The sequence below is a fragment of the Eutrigla gurnardus genome (assembly GCF_963514095.1).
Source record: "Eutrigla gurnardus genome assembly, chromosome: 14".
In the NCBI taxonomy this organism is placed as follows: Eukaryota; Metazoa; Chordata; class Actinopteri; order Perciformes; family Triglidae; genus Eutrigla; species Eutrigla gurnardus.
In genome coordinates this window covers 11,011,350-11,029,098 of record NC_139937.1, presented here as the reverse complement: position 1 = coordinate 11,029,098, position 17,749 = coordinate 11,011,350, and the positions used below count along the sequence as shown (strand labels likewise).

Genomic DNA, 17,749 nt, shown 5'->3' with positions numbered 1-17,749 from the left:
ACTGTTACAGTGCATAAGTGCCAGATAGTTAACAAGCCAAGTTGACCTTTGTTGATATCCACCGTCATTTGTAAATGGTTGAAAGTTGGATAGTCGTCAGACCTTTAAACAGAAATAGGCTCGAAAACACAGACAGTTGCGCTTGTAAAGGCAAACCACTGAAACTCCCTTATAAAGACAAAAGTCAACAGCTGATTCACAGACAGCTGGAAAGAGCGAAACAAACAAAGGGCTTATAGAGACAGTGGGAGAAGCTCTGTCTCACTCCATGTTTCCAGATATTAGCCGGACTCGCCATAAACTTGACCAGAGAGCGGCCGGAACTGGCAGGAACAGTGTACTCACTCATGGTGTCTGAAGCCCCAACGACCACCAGATCTGCTGCCCTCCAATCACATTTTCCACTGGACCAGGAGAGGGCAAGGTCGCACGAAACAACACGGAGAGGAGAGAGAGAGAAAGAGAGATAAAGTGTCGGGAGGGAGAGAGACAGGAAGAACAAGACGGAGGGTGTTAAAAGTTTTAGAGGACGGCACTGAGAGACAGAAAGGGAAGACGGGAAAAAAGGGAGGGAGGAGTGAAGGGAAGAGACCCGAGCCAAACTGGTTCGTCATGCCTGACATGCCAATGACGGTATCCACATGGACCGCCCAGCAGCCTGCTCTCCTCCTCCTCCTCCTCTCTCTCTTCCTCACTCCGACAGCCAACAAAACCCAGCTGGGCTCTTCCTCCGAGCCGTGCTAGCTTAACACACTCCCTCTCCCTCTCTCTCTCCCCTCTCTCTCTCTCCCTTCAGTAGAAACACACTGTGGGTAACAGCAAGCCTGAAGCTGTTCCTACTGTTTTACCGCTTGTCGACCTCGCTGACCCAGCAGACAGTTGCTTTATGTGAAACTCTTACATGCAGAGATACAAGCCCGATGAAAGATACTAGATTAAGGAGAATATATGCAAGCAACAGCTACAGCAGCAATCACGGCCTGTACAACATGAGTGCAGCAGAAGAACTGCCAAAAACCCAGGTTTTTTTCCATGTAATCTACAAGCTCCTTAACTTGTTTACAAAAGGTCTTAAAAGCAGGAAAATCTGGAATATATCACTTTATAATTACTAGTAAAAAAAACCTCCTGTTAACTTGAGTGATCAGGGTGATTCACAAGTAGTTTAGACATTTAAAGAAATAAAGGGATCAATGTTAAAATGTTCTTGGTTTTCTCAACTTTAAATAACATTTCTGAATGGATTGTGCTTGTATTTATGCAACACCAGTGGTGTTACTTTCATGACAAACTATATTCCACTAACACTTTTCCCCCACAGGAGCCATTCAATGACAACCAGGTTCTCATGGAGCTGCAGCACAACCCTGTCCAGAATTAGACTGGGCTACAGTTGAAAGCTGCCACTGGTCACAGAGGGTAAGCACATGAAATACATGAGGGTATGTCACTGTGGTCAAATATCACTGGCAGACAACAAGACCTATGTGTGGGAGGTTGTACTAAGGTGCCACTAACCAGTCCAAATCAGTTCCACATACAGATTCAAGTGTAGGCTTGTTTTTCTGTTTAGTTGCTGTATGTTATGCGATATACAAGATGATGGTAACATGGGGAGGGATCATGATAAATACAAACTAAAGGATTTGAGAAATGTGTGAAATTGAATATGAGAAGTGGCTTACAAGATGTAAAAGTGGTTTATTCTTGCTGCAAAAGCAAGCTCCTGTTGTGTAACATAAGATACAATAAAATAAGACCAATACAAAAGCAGGAAACGATCAAGTAAGGAGGCATGGACATGGCAGGACATGTTGCCGTATCAGATATGTAAAGGCCGACAACACTGCTTTCCTGAGCCTGAAACGTGAGCCAGAGGATTGTGCACTTCTTTGTTAAGCGCGTTCTGCCAAGTATGGAACCAGCCAGTCTCCTCGCTGTTAGTTCTAGATTGGATGTTTCAGACTTCTTGTGTTCAAAAACACTGTATCCATGGCAACTCTAACAGACCCCAATTTCACTCAAAGTGCTACAAAATGACTGCACTCCAATAAAGTCGAGAACACTTAAAGACGGCCTGCAATAGTTCATAGGAGCCGATTCCTCCACACATCTCTGGGTAAACGCTGTTTCAAGCTCATGTTACCTGTCTCTGTCTCTACTGAGTGTGTGTGTGAGTGTGTGTGTGACAGAGAGAGAGAGAGAGAGAGATGAAGCAAATGGTGCACAGCTCTGGTCTAAAGATTACAGCACACAATGGATGTTTTCACATGCCGTGATTTGACTGGAGTCAGGAAGCAGACTCAGCAATTCGGATTCTACTCCGTTTGACCACTTACGTAACTTTCCCTCGGTCATCGCTCAAGTTCTCGGACTGTCTGCCTGGTTGCTCCTGATTTCCCTCTCCTCAGCAAGCATCCCATAATTTCACAGTTACTCAACGCTTTACATCACTGCTGGCCGGTAACCACGGAGAATTGACCTCACACCCAGGAACTGCCCCATGGCAATGAGCTGCTCTATTCAGTTCTTTGTGTTCATTCATCCTCTAGACTTAGTGAAATTACACACACACACACACACACACACACACACACACACACACACACACACACACACACACACACACACACACACACACACACACACACACACACACACACACACACACACACACACACACACACACACACACACACTTCTCTCTCAGCAAGGACAAATTACACTAGTGAGTTAGGCAGGGAGACGTGACATACAGGGTAGAATGAGAGAGGGGGACAGAGGCAAGTAACGGAAGCAAGAAAGAACTTAAAATGCAACAGATTGCAATGGAAAGTGATATAATAGTTATAGTAATCCTATCCGACCAGCAGAGGGCAGCACTGACCTAACCTGCCTTTAAATGACTTCAGTTGTAAACACACATGACTGCAATAGATATATTACAACAGGATGTCATTTCACCATGTGATGTGTGTTACACTGTTGGTTGTTGCACTAACAAGTTCCTACTCAGATAATATAAAGCTGACATCAAGAAGTGAATGTTTTGTTTTAAAAAAGGGAAAAGGGAAACAGACTGTAATGCCATGTTATTCTTCTGCTGGGTGTATCCATCCTCCATTTTCTACCGCGAATATAGGTGTATACATAGCTTAAATATTACACTATAATAAAACACAATAAATGGGAAATCATTGTACTTAACATCAATGACGTCCCCAGTTTAAAGAAAACAAGACAGGACATCCAGGTGCTCGGGTTTTCTCCATTTGAGCGTGGTTGTCTATCTGTGTGTGTCAGCCCTGTGATGGACTGATGACATTTCCAGAGTGTATCCTGGCTTTTGCCAGCCCTGTAGGACCATGTGAAAGAATGAGTTGTTTGGAAACCGAACTGATGTATGGATAACAGCAGAGCCAAGTTTCTGAGTATTTAAAAGGCACTAGATTGCTAGCCGATGAAGGGACTTGTAATAATACGAGGAATTGAGGTCATGGTCAAGGGTGTGAGGGTATGTGCTCCAGGAAACTACAGGAAGGGTGTATTCCTGTTGTTTCTGTGGGTAAGAAACTGTTAAACTGACTCTTAAGTCTGGTGCTGTACAAGTGCTTGGCATTATTATAGTTATATTAAGTCATATTTCCATCCCTTACTGTTCCTCAGGGTCCTAAGCTCCTCATTAAATAGAAGCTAAGCACTGCTGCACTTAATAGTTTCATCACACGAGACACAGGATTGCATGCTGGACACATCGCTTAGTGTTATGGCCATGTATTGTAGTAGTACAGGCTCAGCTGGAGTCTGCTTGGGACGATCAAGATTGCTTTATGATTAGGGTTGCAAAAAAATGGAATCAATATCCATTAATCTTTTATCATTTGGCTTGTTAAAAGCGTCTGCCAGATAGTTGGTCCAGATGGGCTCACTCAGACCGTCAAGACAAAGGAGATGGGCCACAGCACAGCTAACTTGTGGCTGCTGTAGACGACACTTTAGTGTCCCTCTGCTCCCTCCGAGTGATGAGTGGTGAGAGAAAAGGAGAAGGGGAGATGAGTGAGAGTTGATAGACATCCCACTGGGAGCTGCTCTCACATGCTGTCTTCTACACAGAGCCGAGGTCCCCTGGAGCTGCTCCACTGACAGGATGTGACATTAGAAAAGGGTCATAAAGAGGGACAGTTTCTCACAGCTCCACATGCCTCACTTTCACCATCACACCATGCTTCTCAGCCTGCAATGTTCCTCCCAGCTTATTCCAAAACCATTAGAGATGTGGGCTGTTATTAAGGTTTACATCTAATTGGGTTCAGATCTGACAACCAATACAACCAGGTGGATGTTTAATCGGAGAGCCTGTTTGACAGCTGAATTATATATTTATGTATCTGGCGCTGATTCAGCACAACCAAATGGATTCCAGTACGTTTCGTCTACCTATGTTTATAACGTACGCATGCCACATTACCAGTAATGGTCTCTGCATCTCTGTAGGTGGCTGGGAACTCCTGGAGTGCAGCTGGCAGACTTGCTTCACTGACATACTCCTCCTCTTCCTCCTCTGCACTGGCCAATCGGAGCCCTGGGTCGTGGAGCCACTCTCTGTGATCGGAAGGCTTTTTAGGGGGTGGGGCGTGGGTGGGCGACGTCTTTGGGTCCAGCTTGGCGCTGGGTGGTTACCGATTTAAAACACGTCCAGCCATGGACAAATGTTGGGACTTGCCAAAATAGGAATGGGACAAAACAAAATTACATTTGTCTCAAGTGCATTATTGGACTGGAGGGGAAAAACTGATCTGGGCGTCCTGAGCACAGGACCAGTGGGAGTCGGAGAACCACAACCACACACTTGGATGTTATTCACTGTATACCTGAAATACAAAAGCAGAGAGAGAACAAAAGACAGAAGAAGCATTATTTTGCATTATCTTTTAAATCATAAGTCAGATGCAAAAGATGCAGAAAAGTAAAAAACATAAACACAATGCATCACAAGCTGTGGATATAACTCTTTCATTAGTTTAATATGTGCAAACATGTCACTATGTTTGCCTAAAACGGTACTGGATGTAAACGAAACAGCCCTCTCTCTTTTTCTCACTTAGATTTGGGCTAGCCGTAGTATTAATAAACATGGCGACATCAGACGACAGTCAAAACTGAAGCACCTTTAATTGCATTCTTTGTATTAGCCAACACGGGGCGACTCTGGTTGCACAAGAAGTCCAATCGTAAATGAATGACCCTGCTTCTCACTTGATTTATTACCACATTTAACGTTGTAAATACGAGTTTATGGTCGCTAGTTGCATGTCTTCAATACAACATTATGTCCCTTTCATAAATGAATGATAGTCCCATTTAGAGTCAAATAGATGATAAAGCAGTGTATGCTTTAGGGCGTGGCTACTTTGTGTTTGACAGGTCACTGCCACAGTGTTGTCCCAGTGTCTTTTTTTTTTTGTCTTCCAAATTTAACCCCTTTGTAATATTTTGTTGCCTAAAAATGTTATTCAGCATTCAGTTGTATTTAGCTCCACCCTCTTGAATAACTTCAGTTGCAAAAAAACAAGATGGCGACAGCCAAAATACCACTCAAGGCTTCATAGCGTCAGTCCCCAAACCAATGGGTGAAATCATGGTGAATTTGTCCGATTCTTATAGACGGGTATCACCCTCATCTGCACGATGTGCATGTTTTCATAAAGACACACTAAACAAAAATAAATGTTTTTATTATGATTAATCTACTGATATGTAATGATAGATAGATTAATAATTAGTCTACAAAATGTTAAAGAAAATGGCCATCGCAACTTCCTCAAATCCAAGATGATGTCTGAAAATGTCTTGTTTAAATCTCAAAAATAATCAGTTTACAAGGCTACATGACCAAAAAAAAAAAAAACAACAACAACAAATCCTCTCATTTGACAGACAAGATAATTTCAACAAAGTTTTGTGTGAAGAGTTTGTGTTATTCTAAATTTGGACACCTATTGACTTTCTTTTACTACAGACAAATATCGGTTTCAAACATCGGTTATCGTTCGCCTAGATTAGTAATAATCGACATAGGCCCTGAAAAAGCCGTATCGGTCGACCCCTAATAATAAAAACACTCAACAACTCTACAGGTCATAAGTAAGACTCAGCTAACAATGAAAAGAACAACCAATAAGTCAAATCCGTTGAGCTACAGTGTCAACAATACAAAACAACCCAGCTGACAAGCTAAAAGGCAGACAACGCAATCATATCACTCAGCAGGCTTCCAGCCCAGCATTGAAGAGGAACTTGGCTAAGATTCTATTAATAGTCACCCCTTCAAGTCAAACACACACACAAACCCCCAAGAAAAGCTGCCTGATATGCTAGATCAGAGCTACATCTGGTCTCAGCTGTGGTTTTTCAGTTTTTCTACTTTCTGTATTCTCTTTCCATGTATCGTCCTCTCTCCTGCATTTATCTTCACTCATCTCTTTCCCCACCCTAACCTCTTCTTGGACATATTGAGCCAGATCTTGGTGCCTTGTGGGAGTAGAATTTAGGTCACACAGTTTCCATTATTTAGGAGTGAAGGACGTCCAAACACTGTTGCTATACAGTCATTGCAGAACATGTGACAGGCTGCAATTACATGCTTCTTCCATAGGTTCGAAGTCTTTCTGATGACTAAAACAAAAGTGGGTACGAGGCTGGAAACTTTTGAAACAAGACATAAGAAAACACCTTAAACCCCATTCACAATCACAGGAGGTGGCTAATAATGCAGCCCTTTAAGACAGAACCTCTTCGAAGCCAGGGTATACGCCCTGAATTAATAATGTCATTATTATTACAGCAATGCTGACTAAACAGTACTATATTTCCAAGTTAAAGTTCAGCAGTTGCAGGAGCAACAGTACCAACATCTAATATGTTATGGTCACAACATTCCCACCCTGTACCGTCCTCCAGCAGGTCTCACAATGACAGGGTTGGGTCCCGTTGAGAGGAAGTTAGCCGCTGCTCATGAACAGTAACTGAAATTCCTCTTTTGAGGAGAAGGCTGGTTTTCTGCCTTCTTTCTCTTGATTTTCTTGAAACTTCAATTGAAAAAGTTGCAGTCTTCACAGCGTTTGGTTCGGTCACAGTTCATGTTTTCCATGTGGTGACATTTCAATTTGTTTTTGGTCCTGAGCCCAAACAGGCACATGTTGTGTTCCTGCTTACGCAACTTATTTCAGAAGTGGGGTAGGGCATGGTGACATCCAAAAGCACAGACTACATTTAGGAGATGATGTAATGAATAAGAAGAGCCACTTGCAACCACAGGAGCTAGCCTGGCCGTGAGCTAGCCAGGGGGACACGCTCACATGCAACATGTAGAACATGTGGCTGGCCTGGCAACAAAGCAGGGAGACATCCTATATGCTCCTATTCCTTTACATAGCAAACAGTTGTGTGCTTCCTTTAATGACACCCCTAAAAAATACTGTAGTATTTATTCTCAGTCCAGTGTCTAGGAGAAGAACAATGGTCGTGTCCCTCCTGCTGTTTGGTTTCTCAATGAATTCTGTTAATCAGTTACTCTTGACTGTGCCTTCAACTTTAACTATATGGACATTACAACACAGGCCTGGACATTAACTATCAGCTGTTACAGGAAAACCAGTGCTGCACCACCAAGCTCAGGGTTTTTGTGCAAACTGATCTCCTTAAGACCTTTTAGATCAAAAGATCTGACCATATCTAGACGTGAGTCACTTGAGTGAAATTATATATTCATAGGATCACCCAACAAATGATGCATGAATGATAAAACTTCCAATGTCATGTTATTTTTACAAGCCCACAGATATTCAGATAAGTGTACAAAAAAACATAACAAACGTGCAAACACACAATAACAAACGGTTATGCCTCGCCACATGAAGAAATTCAAGCGGTGCCTGATCACGTCGTCAACTGTTCAACACATGAGTTTTGTTTAGGTGCGCACCCTACAGGAGCATCAGCAATAATACGCTTGAATCAAGCATGTGCATTTTATGACTAACAGAGCAATTAACCACATAATATTCACTCTGGCTTAGGAACAGACCCTACTGTCCTTTTCTAGTTAATTGATGTCTATTAATCAGAAATCTTAGGTTGTACTAAGACAGACATGGGTATGCATCTTAGTAGTTAGTCTGCTGTGAACTAACTGTTTGTAGCCACTTTCCCCAAAGATGTTAAAACCTTAGCCTGTCTGCTGCAAATCATGCCTCTGCAGCACTTTTCTAGTAGCTGTGTGCTGAGGTTTGTCCTTGCTAGAGGGGCTTTCCTTACTGTCAATAGCTGACAATTTAGAGCACTTTGACTGACAGTACAGTGTTGTTCAATGCATATGTATCCTGGCTAATGGAATGAAGCAGGACATGGTGTTTCCGGGGGACATCATGCTGTGACTGACTAACATTGTGTACATCCTAACAACTTCCTTTGAATTGTCTTTGCCATGAAACACTAAGGTCAGTAGGAATCTAAAATCAGCTTCAAGACATATTGTAGAACCTGTTTGTCTGCCCTGAGAAACACCAGATGGGTGACGGGGGTTTCATATTCCTACTTAGTCATTAGGAACTAAGATATGTCTGCCAAAAAACTGCGTCCATAACATCACCATGGTGAGAAGACAAACATACAAAAATGTCCTGCTATAAAACCGTAACAAAGCTATTAGCAGCTGACAAAGATCAGGAGTAAACATTGGTTGCTATTGAAAATTGCAATGTCAGCATTATCCTGTGTACATAAGTAACATAATTACACAGTAGCCATCTATAAAAAAGCAAAGAGGTCCGGGTACTGTTTAATTAAATGTAAAAAGGTCTTGAACCGAGTGGCTCAAGACCCGACCTGATGGGTTCAGTAGCCCGGGCTCAAATTTCTCTTTAATTCCCTCTAGCTTTCCCTCTACCATTCTTTTCTTTCTAATAGGACTACTTCAAAGCCCCTCAGTTTTGCCAGCACCCTACTGTAGCTTCAAAATATTAAGTACTAATAAAAATGTGTATGGCAATATCGTCTAGTATCACCATAGTATTTGCATGAAAACCATTCAGTCAGTACTTTTTTTCAAACAGAAAGTAGTAAATAGATCATCACAGATAAGTATAAGATTATTTTAATTAGAAATTAGAGGCTTTAATGAAGGTCAGTCCAGACTGCAGCCCTTCCTGTCAGCCACTTTATGATCAATGGATCCGATCAATAATCCAATGCTCCTCTGTTTGACCAGAGATACAAATCAATCAGTATTTGTACTCAACAATTTTTTTTTTTTCAGAGATGGAACTCACAAAAGGAATTGATCATTCAAAACTGAGAGAAAAAAACACAAAACTGGAGACTTAGTTGTTTGGTGCTTTGTTGGTGATGTTATGTATTACTATATCACTTTGCCTGGCTCCGACATTCATGAGAGCCTCACTCAGTTATTAATATTCATCTTACATGAACTGCCTTTAACTCAAACCTTTTTTTCTTAAGTGATGTTCTAAGTTGCCCTCTCTCTCTCTCTCTCTCTCTCTCTCTCTCTCTCTCTCTCTCTCTCTCTCTCTCTCTCTCTCTCTCTCTCTCTCTCTCTCTCTCTCTCTCTCTCTCTCTCTCTCTCTCTCTCTCTCTCTCTCTCTCTCTCTCTCAAAATAGAGACAACGAGGAAGACAAAGAGAGAAGTTTGGATGAAATGAGAAGAAAGAACCTTGTGCAGTATAAAGCCCAACAAGTCACATGTCAAAGTCCTAAGTCAAAGGAAGGTGAGACTTCCTAGAAATCCCTTCATGCATCACACCTCCTAGCTGGAGGGTACGTGTTAGGGAAAGAAGAATAATGCAAAAATAAAGTGATAAAGGGCTGATGGTTGTGCATACATGTGACAGCACAGCCGCTTCTAAGGCTTTGCTGGAAAGACAGGATTGAACAAAGTTGTTACAGAGGATTCTATCAAACACCGGAAACCATGACACCGGTACAGTGTAGACCTGTGTCAAACCTTTTAGGACTTCTTTTTATCCTTGTCAATTCAATAAAAAATGTTTTTGCCAAGCTCATTAATATAAAACGTTCTGAGCAACCGCAGCGCTCATGAAGTAAGCTCTGCTGGCGTTCCTTGTACATGAAAGTGATTCAAGTTTGTCCCAGGTCTGGATCTGACACAGACACACACTATGATTCACTAAAACCTCCAGTCTATAAGCTCCACAGCTGCATCACTTTAGCTCAGCTCAGTTCAGTGAACCTTAACGGTGACACTTAAAATAACTCATCCTCTTTGCAAATGTACAGGCTTTAATTTCACTTCTACATGGTACGATTGCAAAAAATTACTATTGGATTGAACAGTAGCATGTCATCCAGACACTGTTGTTCTGTATCACACCAAGTGCCAACATACTGAACGAAGTACATCATTATTATTAAGTTATAAATGACAGTATCATTATGGTAGTATCAATGTGTCAACATATCAGTCGAGTCCTAGTGTCAGTCATGATCAGTCAAACAATAAATATTCAATCCTTAAAGGCAAATAACCATCTCACCCCTCATACACACTCACACACATGCTTACTAGTCTAGACCACCTCCTTGCAGTTTGCATTGTGCAAAATGTTATTTTCTTTCCATCTGATTTTTTGTGATTTTTCTTTTAATTCAACCGACTTCACATCCATAAAACCATAAAGCTACTCTCCAGTGATAGTGTGCAGTAAAAGAGCTTTAATGTTGGCGGCCTCATTCACACATAAAAGCAACCTTTGACAATATACAAGTTCATCAGTCCTTGTATCAGCGGCACACTTACTTACATGGAAGTCTGTGTGCTGGCAAAGCAACACATACACTATCATCACTTGCTCTTTTTTATACAATGTCATACCAACATATATATAATGCATGCTGATGTCGTCCAGTCCTTGAGAAGGAGATGTTGGTGTCTTCAAAGGGGTGGTCGAGTTACAAAATAATGATATCACACACCTCTGTGTGTGTGTGTGTGTGTGTGTGTGTGTGTGTGTGTGTGTGTAGAGTGGACAGAGAGGTCAGATGAGAACAAACACCCCCCACAGCCCATCTGTCGGTCGCAGTCTATCTGTGGGACATTTGATCCCTTCAGGTCTCCTGGTTGTGTGAACGTTCTCAGGAGTCTGTGTTTTAACCGTGCGGCCTGCTGTGTGTCCGAGCAGCGCGACAGTACGCAGGCCTTCCACAGATCATGTGCTGTTCGCTGGCAAAGCCAACTGGAACCTTATTTAGCTTTTCTGTGCTGGCTGAGAAACCCTGCTACATCAACAGCAGATACACTACTATCCAGTATAGTGTTTTATATAGATGTTGTTCATACATTACTTATATTTAGTGGCATTATTTTAATACTTTATATGTTTAAACTTATTTGACTCTCTTTCTAGGTTAATTGGTGACTCTAAATTGCCCATAGGTGTGAATGTGAGCGTGAATGGTTGTCTGTCTCTACATGTTGGCCCTGCGATAGACTGGCATCCTGTCCAGGGTGTACTCTGCCTCAGCTCCAGCCGCCCCCCGTGACACTGAATACAGGATAAGCGGTAGACAATGGATAGATGGATGGATGGATGGATGACTCTCTTTCCTGAGTCTTATAAAGCAACTGCAGCTGTACAATTGACTGATGGATTACTAAATTATTCTGATTCTGATTTCCACAGATATTTATGAACAAATATAAATAATTGCGAATGTGATTGCAAACTACAGATAGCCTACAGATCGCGTCTAACAGGATGTAACTTTTTCTATAACGTCCTGTCGAATCTTCGAAGGCTGATGGAAACTGTCCGACTGGAGCGCAGCTTTTAGGCTCCGCCTCCTGCTCTCGTCTACTTTCCAGGCGACTTTATGAGGCGCAGTTCATCTCGAACGAGCCTAATATTGGTTTTAATAAAGGGGTAGCCTAAATGGTTTAAGTACAAATGGAATTATAGCATGTCATGAAAACAAACAAACGCATCCAGCAGTACATAAATAGATGTAAAAAACAAACAAACAAACTGTGTACACTTTCAAATAGCATTGTCTGATCAATATATAACGATACCACAAGTTGACCAGTTTTTATAATATTCATGTTACTTAATATTAAAAGCGAACGTTTGTTCACAGTAGCTGATATAATCAGTCAGGATGCTTTAATTCACATTTAATGAGTCGAGGCAGATTAGCGGTGATGGGATTAAATCTGAAATCAATCTGTGCCCACTCAGCTGGGACAAAAGTCACCACATTTTCACTTCTGAGTCGGACAAAGTAAACTGGGGAAACTTGGTAAAGTCACTGTATCAGACACACACACACGTCTGAGTAGAAATGACTTGGACGAGGGAGAAGAGGACTTCCACTGAGGGAGACTGGTTAAACACACAGATCCATTACACCGTTACCATGCGTTACCATGCGTTACCGTGTGGACCTGTGCACCTGCTGATATGATTATCACACTTTAAATGGGAGAGTTCACAAAACTCACAAAAACACGTCTTACCGTTGCTCGCGCAGACTTCCCCAAGGAGGCGGAATCCGTTATCTTTTCCGCTATCTCCGCTGGGCGACAAGCTCGTCTAATCAGCGGTTCAACGTGGTTATCCACAATGCTACCACGCGACCGGTGTTGTGTCAAAGTCTGTTTCCCCGTATATGTGTGCCCCCCTACCGTAACGTGATCCTACACTTATTTCCAACAACGGCGAGTCGTCTTCTGAGATGCTTGGCTTGACCCCAGCGTTATCTTAACCCCTAACTAGATGCCTCTGCCACGCCTAACCAACCTAACCTAAATCCTAAGTAACGTTGCCCGAACCATGGAAGGCACCCCCACGGGAAACAGACCTGTGGACAAACCGGTGTTTAAACAAGCCACGGTCAGGCGGAAAACAAGCCAAGTGAACAGACGAATACAGGTGATAAAATCCAGAGTCAGCCCCGAGCCTGCTCATACACTTCACCAGCTTTTTTTTGGCTTCTTTAGCGAGAGTAACTGAATCACTTGGTGGAAACAAAGCAGCTGAGCGGACATTAGTCAAGTTAGAAACAAAATGCATCTGCATCCGGTGCGAGTCATTTCAAAATATAGGTCAATATATATTTTATTGTGAGGTCTGTTTTGCTCTCAATACATATATGAAACTGTATAGACAACAGTGTGACACTTGAGCTAAACATTTTGCTTATCTGTTTGGTGTGTACACCGTTAGTGTGACAGACATGGAAAACTGCACCATATGATGGAAAGAAAGCGTTTTAATAATTGAAGATACACTGTTATAATTAGCACTGTGCTGCATTTACTGAGCGTGTTTATAATCAGTAGAAACCCCCATTGGACGTAAAAGAAAAAGGGTATTTTTTCAAAATGTGACTATTTACATATTTTCAAACTGAGATCATAAACACTTGCCAATCCAAACCACGGTATATATCCAGTTTCCTGTAAACTATGACATGATCTGTGTGAATCTTCTATTGGTGTTGTTCATTTAACACACACGATTGAACAAAAGACACAAAATTACAGCTTCCTCGGTGGTCGACAGTAGGAGTCTGTGGCTTTTCTGGCCAGTTCAAGATACCAATTTCATTATATACAAATATTGCTGTGGAAAAAGCTGTCATTAATACAGCCTTTAAAAAAAAGATTTGTGTTCATTACATTTAATTCATACAATGTTGTAATAATCAAATGTGGTGATTTTTTTTCCATTTAAATGTTTCTTACTTTTATTTTGTAGAATAAAATGCTCTCTCCGGAAATGGTACTTTCAGCATGTTTAGTTAATCTCGCAGGTTTTAAATTAGGATTTCCACGGTCTCCGGTTGTTCGGTCTTCATCTAATGCCGTGAGCAGGGACCCAACACAGCAGATTCTCGCCCTTAACATATCAATCAGGAACCTGTAGCTTCAGTAAATTAACTGTTTAGTTGCTCGATGAAATAAAGTAAGACCCAATAGGCTAGTGGTGGAAACTTTTAGGTTGCTTGAGATTTCCTTTTCTGTTACTTTTTACTTCTACTTCAACATTTTTAAGGCAAAGATTGTAGGGCAAATCAACTTCAATTAGTTGACACCTTTCATTACTACTTTGTAGATTTGGATTAATAATGCTAAAGCAGTGTCAATAGTATTATTTTAAGAGCTTACATGTTCATTATTTATTTATAATCTCTTAGACTATATTATAACATACAAAATAAAAATAATTATAACTCAAGTCATGTGATATTTTCATAAATTCTGCTCTTTTGAGACAGCACAGTTAGTATTACTAAGGTCAGGTAGCCTCTCTACAACACCTCTCTTTGTTACTGAGTTTACCCAAGAAACACACTGGGCATAGATTAAAGTTATGTTCCTCTCCATTCTCATGTAAACGTCTCCTATTCTTTACTCAGCTCCACTGTGGTGATATAATTTACATATTTTCTTGTCCCACTACTTTGGGCTTATTTGACCCACTTTATCAGGCTGCTTTTAGATATCTTTCAAACTCAGGCTACAGGATTTTTCACTGCACATTGTACAATCTGGGTGGGTCTTCACTTGTTATACACATGCAGATTTGGTAGAAGGCTGTTGGCAGTTGACCCATGTGCAGTTTGTTTATACAAACTATCTATAATCTTATAGGTTCAATAATTGATTAGGCTTAAGTTGTCACCTATGCAGACTCAGAAAATAATAATTATCTCAAAATAATTAGATTTTTTTATGGCAATTGGTCTTGCTGACCTGCAGACTCCTTCATCTCTCTGACCTGTTTTAAACCAAAGTTAACTGAAGTTTGACCATAAATTATCTCATTAGAATACAAAGCAATTCTCCAGGTGTATATTCTCTTGTTTTGATGCGTGGACATGTTTTAAGTCTTTTTATGTATACGCAACATGTAACCTAACTTGCTGCGTTCTTGGACAGATCAACATCGAAGAATGTCATTTATCTAAACTGGTTGGTTGGTTGTGGCTGTGATGTAGTGGGGCAATGTGAGAGACTGTCCAAGTAGGCTATGACCCGATTAGAGGTCATCAACCAGTAAACCTTAATTTAATTGTCAATGTAGTGTTCCTTATTCTCAGAATCTGGACCGCACCGTCGACTGTAGCCTATATAATGTCCAGAAACCATGGTATGTCTCTCCACACGAGTAATTGGAAAGGACATTTGACTGCAGTCAAATTGTGAACATAATTGTGTTTTGAAGCTATACATTAACGTCTAAAAGCCTCTAAAATGTAGATCAAGTCAGATTTATTTTGTGTCATATACTTTTCCAAATGTCACAGCCATTCTGATAGTGAGGATCGTTACACCCCATACGTTTGACCGTGCAGTCTGTTGTGTGCACTCTTGTATCTTAGCGACGCAGGAATATACGACATGGGGGAGGTCAGGTAAAAACTAATACAACTTTTACAACATAACCAACTCTTTTCTTGTATTGCGTGCACGTGGAAATGTTGAGTAAAGTTACAGTTACACTGCGCTTTATGTATGTCATAACTTTCGGGAGGAGATTTATCTTTCATTCTATCCGAAGAACTCCAGACTCCCCTCTTCTACTAGGAATGACGTGGCCCGTGACGCTTCCGCCCACAAACAGCGGTTTGTTGAAGAGGTAACTTCGATGGTAGTCCGACAGTGAGTTGTGAGGGACAGTGAAGACGTTGTTTAGTAAGTAGTTTGTGGCGCTGTGTATAGTTGTAGTCAGTTTTATTTGAATGTCGTTACTTTTAAGTGTTGCAGTCAACTGCTGCATTGTCACCAGCGAACAAACCTGCATGTGCTTCTGAGTAGACGACGACGTTAGCGGTTGAAACAGCACATACGAGCTAACCGTTAACTTAAAACATCGTGCATAGATATCTATAGTTAACTGTCTACTTCTAACATGCCCATACATTAAAGTACAGTAGCTACATTTTCTAGCTGTCTGTTAAAAAACTATTTTTATGACTGTTAGAGTCAAACAGGTGTCAACCGTAATTGTAATCAGCTGGTAGTTTACAGGTAACGTCATTTACGGAAAAAAAAAGTTAAGCCAAGGTAACTTTAACATAGACATTTAGCAAATTATACTATTTATCCAAAGTTATATTTATGTATATATTTTTTTCACCCTCGATAAAAAAATGAATGACGTTATTGTCAAATGCAGTCCTGTGTTATTTCTTTATTAAAAATATATATATATGTTAGCCACTGTCAAACCGTATTAACGATAACTTGAATATGTTTCAGGCTATGGAATAATTCTATGGATAATTTACTAACAATATATTTCAAATATCCTGTTTATGATGCCACCAGAAGCATTTATGATAAAGCTATGGTCATAAAATACTTGATGTTTGGTTGTGTCTAATATTTCTGTGCCTTTTTTCCTTATTGATGACAAACACTACTTTCTCAACTTCTTAAATTGTCTAATGATTATGAGTTTAGAGTTTTTTTTATTCCTTCTCCACAGCAGATGGAGAACTTCATCCTGTATGAGGAACTCGGGGCAGGCAGTAGCTCTGTTGTCTATAAAGGAAGACTGAAGGGCAATCTCAACTATGTGGCCATCATCTGCGCTGACAAAGCTAAGAGACCTGAGATCACTAACCATGTAAGACAGATCTTTAAACTTTATAAACTTGTTAAGACATCTCTTGTATTTTCAGAAATCTTTGTTTATTCATAAATTGTAGTATAGTTGTTTTATACAGCCTGAACAGCCATGAAATCACCAACTGTGATATAATGGTTCAAAGATGATAATTTATAGGATTATTGAGGGTTATATTGCCTTTGAAAAAACTATGCTGTTGTGGAAATCAGAGTTTTGGGCCCTGTTTCCAGTGGAATTAGTTTCTCAAATTTCCATCAACATTGTTTACTAAACAGTCCTGATTATTTCAGGGTGAATTTGCTTGTGAGCCTTGCGGTAAAGAAAACCCATATTTAATGATGTGTTGTTTCTGTCCCCTTTAAGGTACGTCTCAGCCGGGATCTTGTTCATCCGAATGTAGTGTGCTTCCACGAGTGGTATGAGACAAGTAACCACCTCTGGTTGATAGTGGAGCTCTGTACAGGTATTTCCCATACTCCCAATTAACGGTCATGCACCATTCAATTTACATTTGTCATTCTTGCTCTATATGTTTTTTTTTATCTCTCTAATGCTTGCTGTCTTTTCTTTTTTTCCCTTCTTTTCTATCTATCCATCTGTCTATCAGGTGGTTCCCTGGAGTCAATAATTGGTCATGACGGATGTCTGTCAGAAGATGTGGTGAGGAGGTTTGGCTGGGACCTGGTCAAAGGACTGAAACACATCCATGAATCAGGAATAATTTTCTCTGACTTGACCCCTGCTAAGGTTTGCATTTGCATTAATGTGTATGCAGGACTAACGATACAACCGCAAAAATATGATACATTAGATGAATACAGTACGTTTCATTTTGTTGCCTATAGATCCTACTGGATGGTAGTGGCACTCTGAAGTTTAGTAACTTCTGTCTGTCCAAGCCAGTCGGAGAGACTCTGGAGGATTTCTTCACCTTGCTCTCTGTATCCGAGGAGGCAGGGGATGGAGATATCAAGGAGAACTTTGACAACACAAAGACAAGATTACATGGTCGGATGAGTAGTTTTTCTTATCCTGTTGGTTATATATGCATTGCATTGTTGTTGCATGGAGAAGCT

At 40.8% G+C, this 17,749-nt stretch overlaps 2 protein-coding genes across 3 annotated transcripts in view; one reads left to right on the top strand and one right to left on the bottom strand.

The window, feature by feature from the left end:
* Positions 1 to 4,632, bottom strand: part of trak1a (trafficking protein, kinesin binding 1a) — a 29,458-nt gene extending 24,826 nt beyond the window's left edge. Inside the window, exon 1 of one of the 2 annotated variants that reach the window (XM_084027157.1) lies at positions 4,469 to 4,632. Coding sequence is in view for 1 of the 2 variants with exons in the window: in XM_084027155.1 (XP_083883281.1) it covers positions 346 to 349 (4 nt within the window). In the remaining variant the exon portion in view is untranslated. Of the gene's footprint in view, positions 1 to 345; positions 545 to 4,468 lie in introns of those variants that run through there. The other variant, XM_084027155.1, reaches the window with a different exon arrangement.
* An 11,022-nt stretch (positions 4,633 to 15,654) lies between these two features.
* ulk4 (unc-51 like kinase 4) overlaps positions 15,655 to 17,749 on the top strand; it is a 75,271-nt gene continuing 73,176 nt past the window's right edge. The window contains exons 1-5 of the mRNA XM_084027298.1: positions 15,655 to 15,733; positions 16,530 to 16,670; positions 17,037 to 17,136; positions 17,281 to 17,420; positions 17,519 to 17,681. Of these exons, the coding sequence (XP_083883424.1) occupies positions 16,533 to 16,670; positions 17,037 to 17,136; positions 17,281 to 17,420; positions 17,519 to 17,681 (541 nt within the window). The 5' untranslated portion in view covers positions 15,655 to 15,733; positions 16,530 to 16,532. The remainder of the gene's footprint in view (positions 15,734 to 16,529; positions 16,671 to 17,036; positions 17,137 to 17,280; positions 17,421 to 17,518; positions 17,682 to 17,749) is intronic.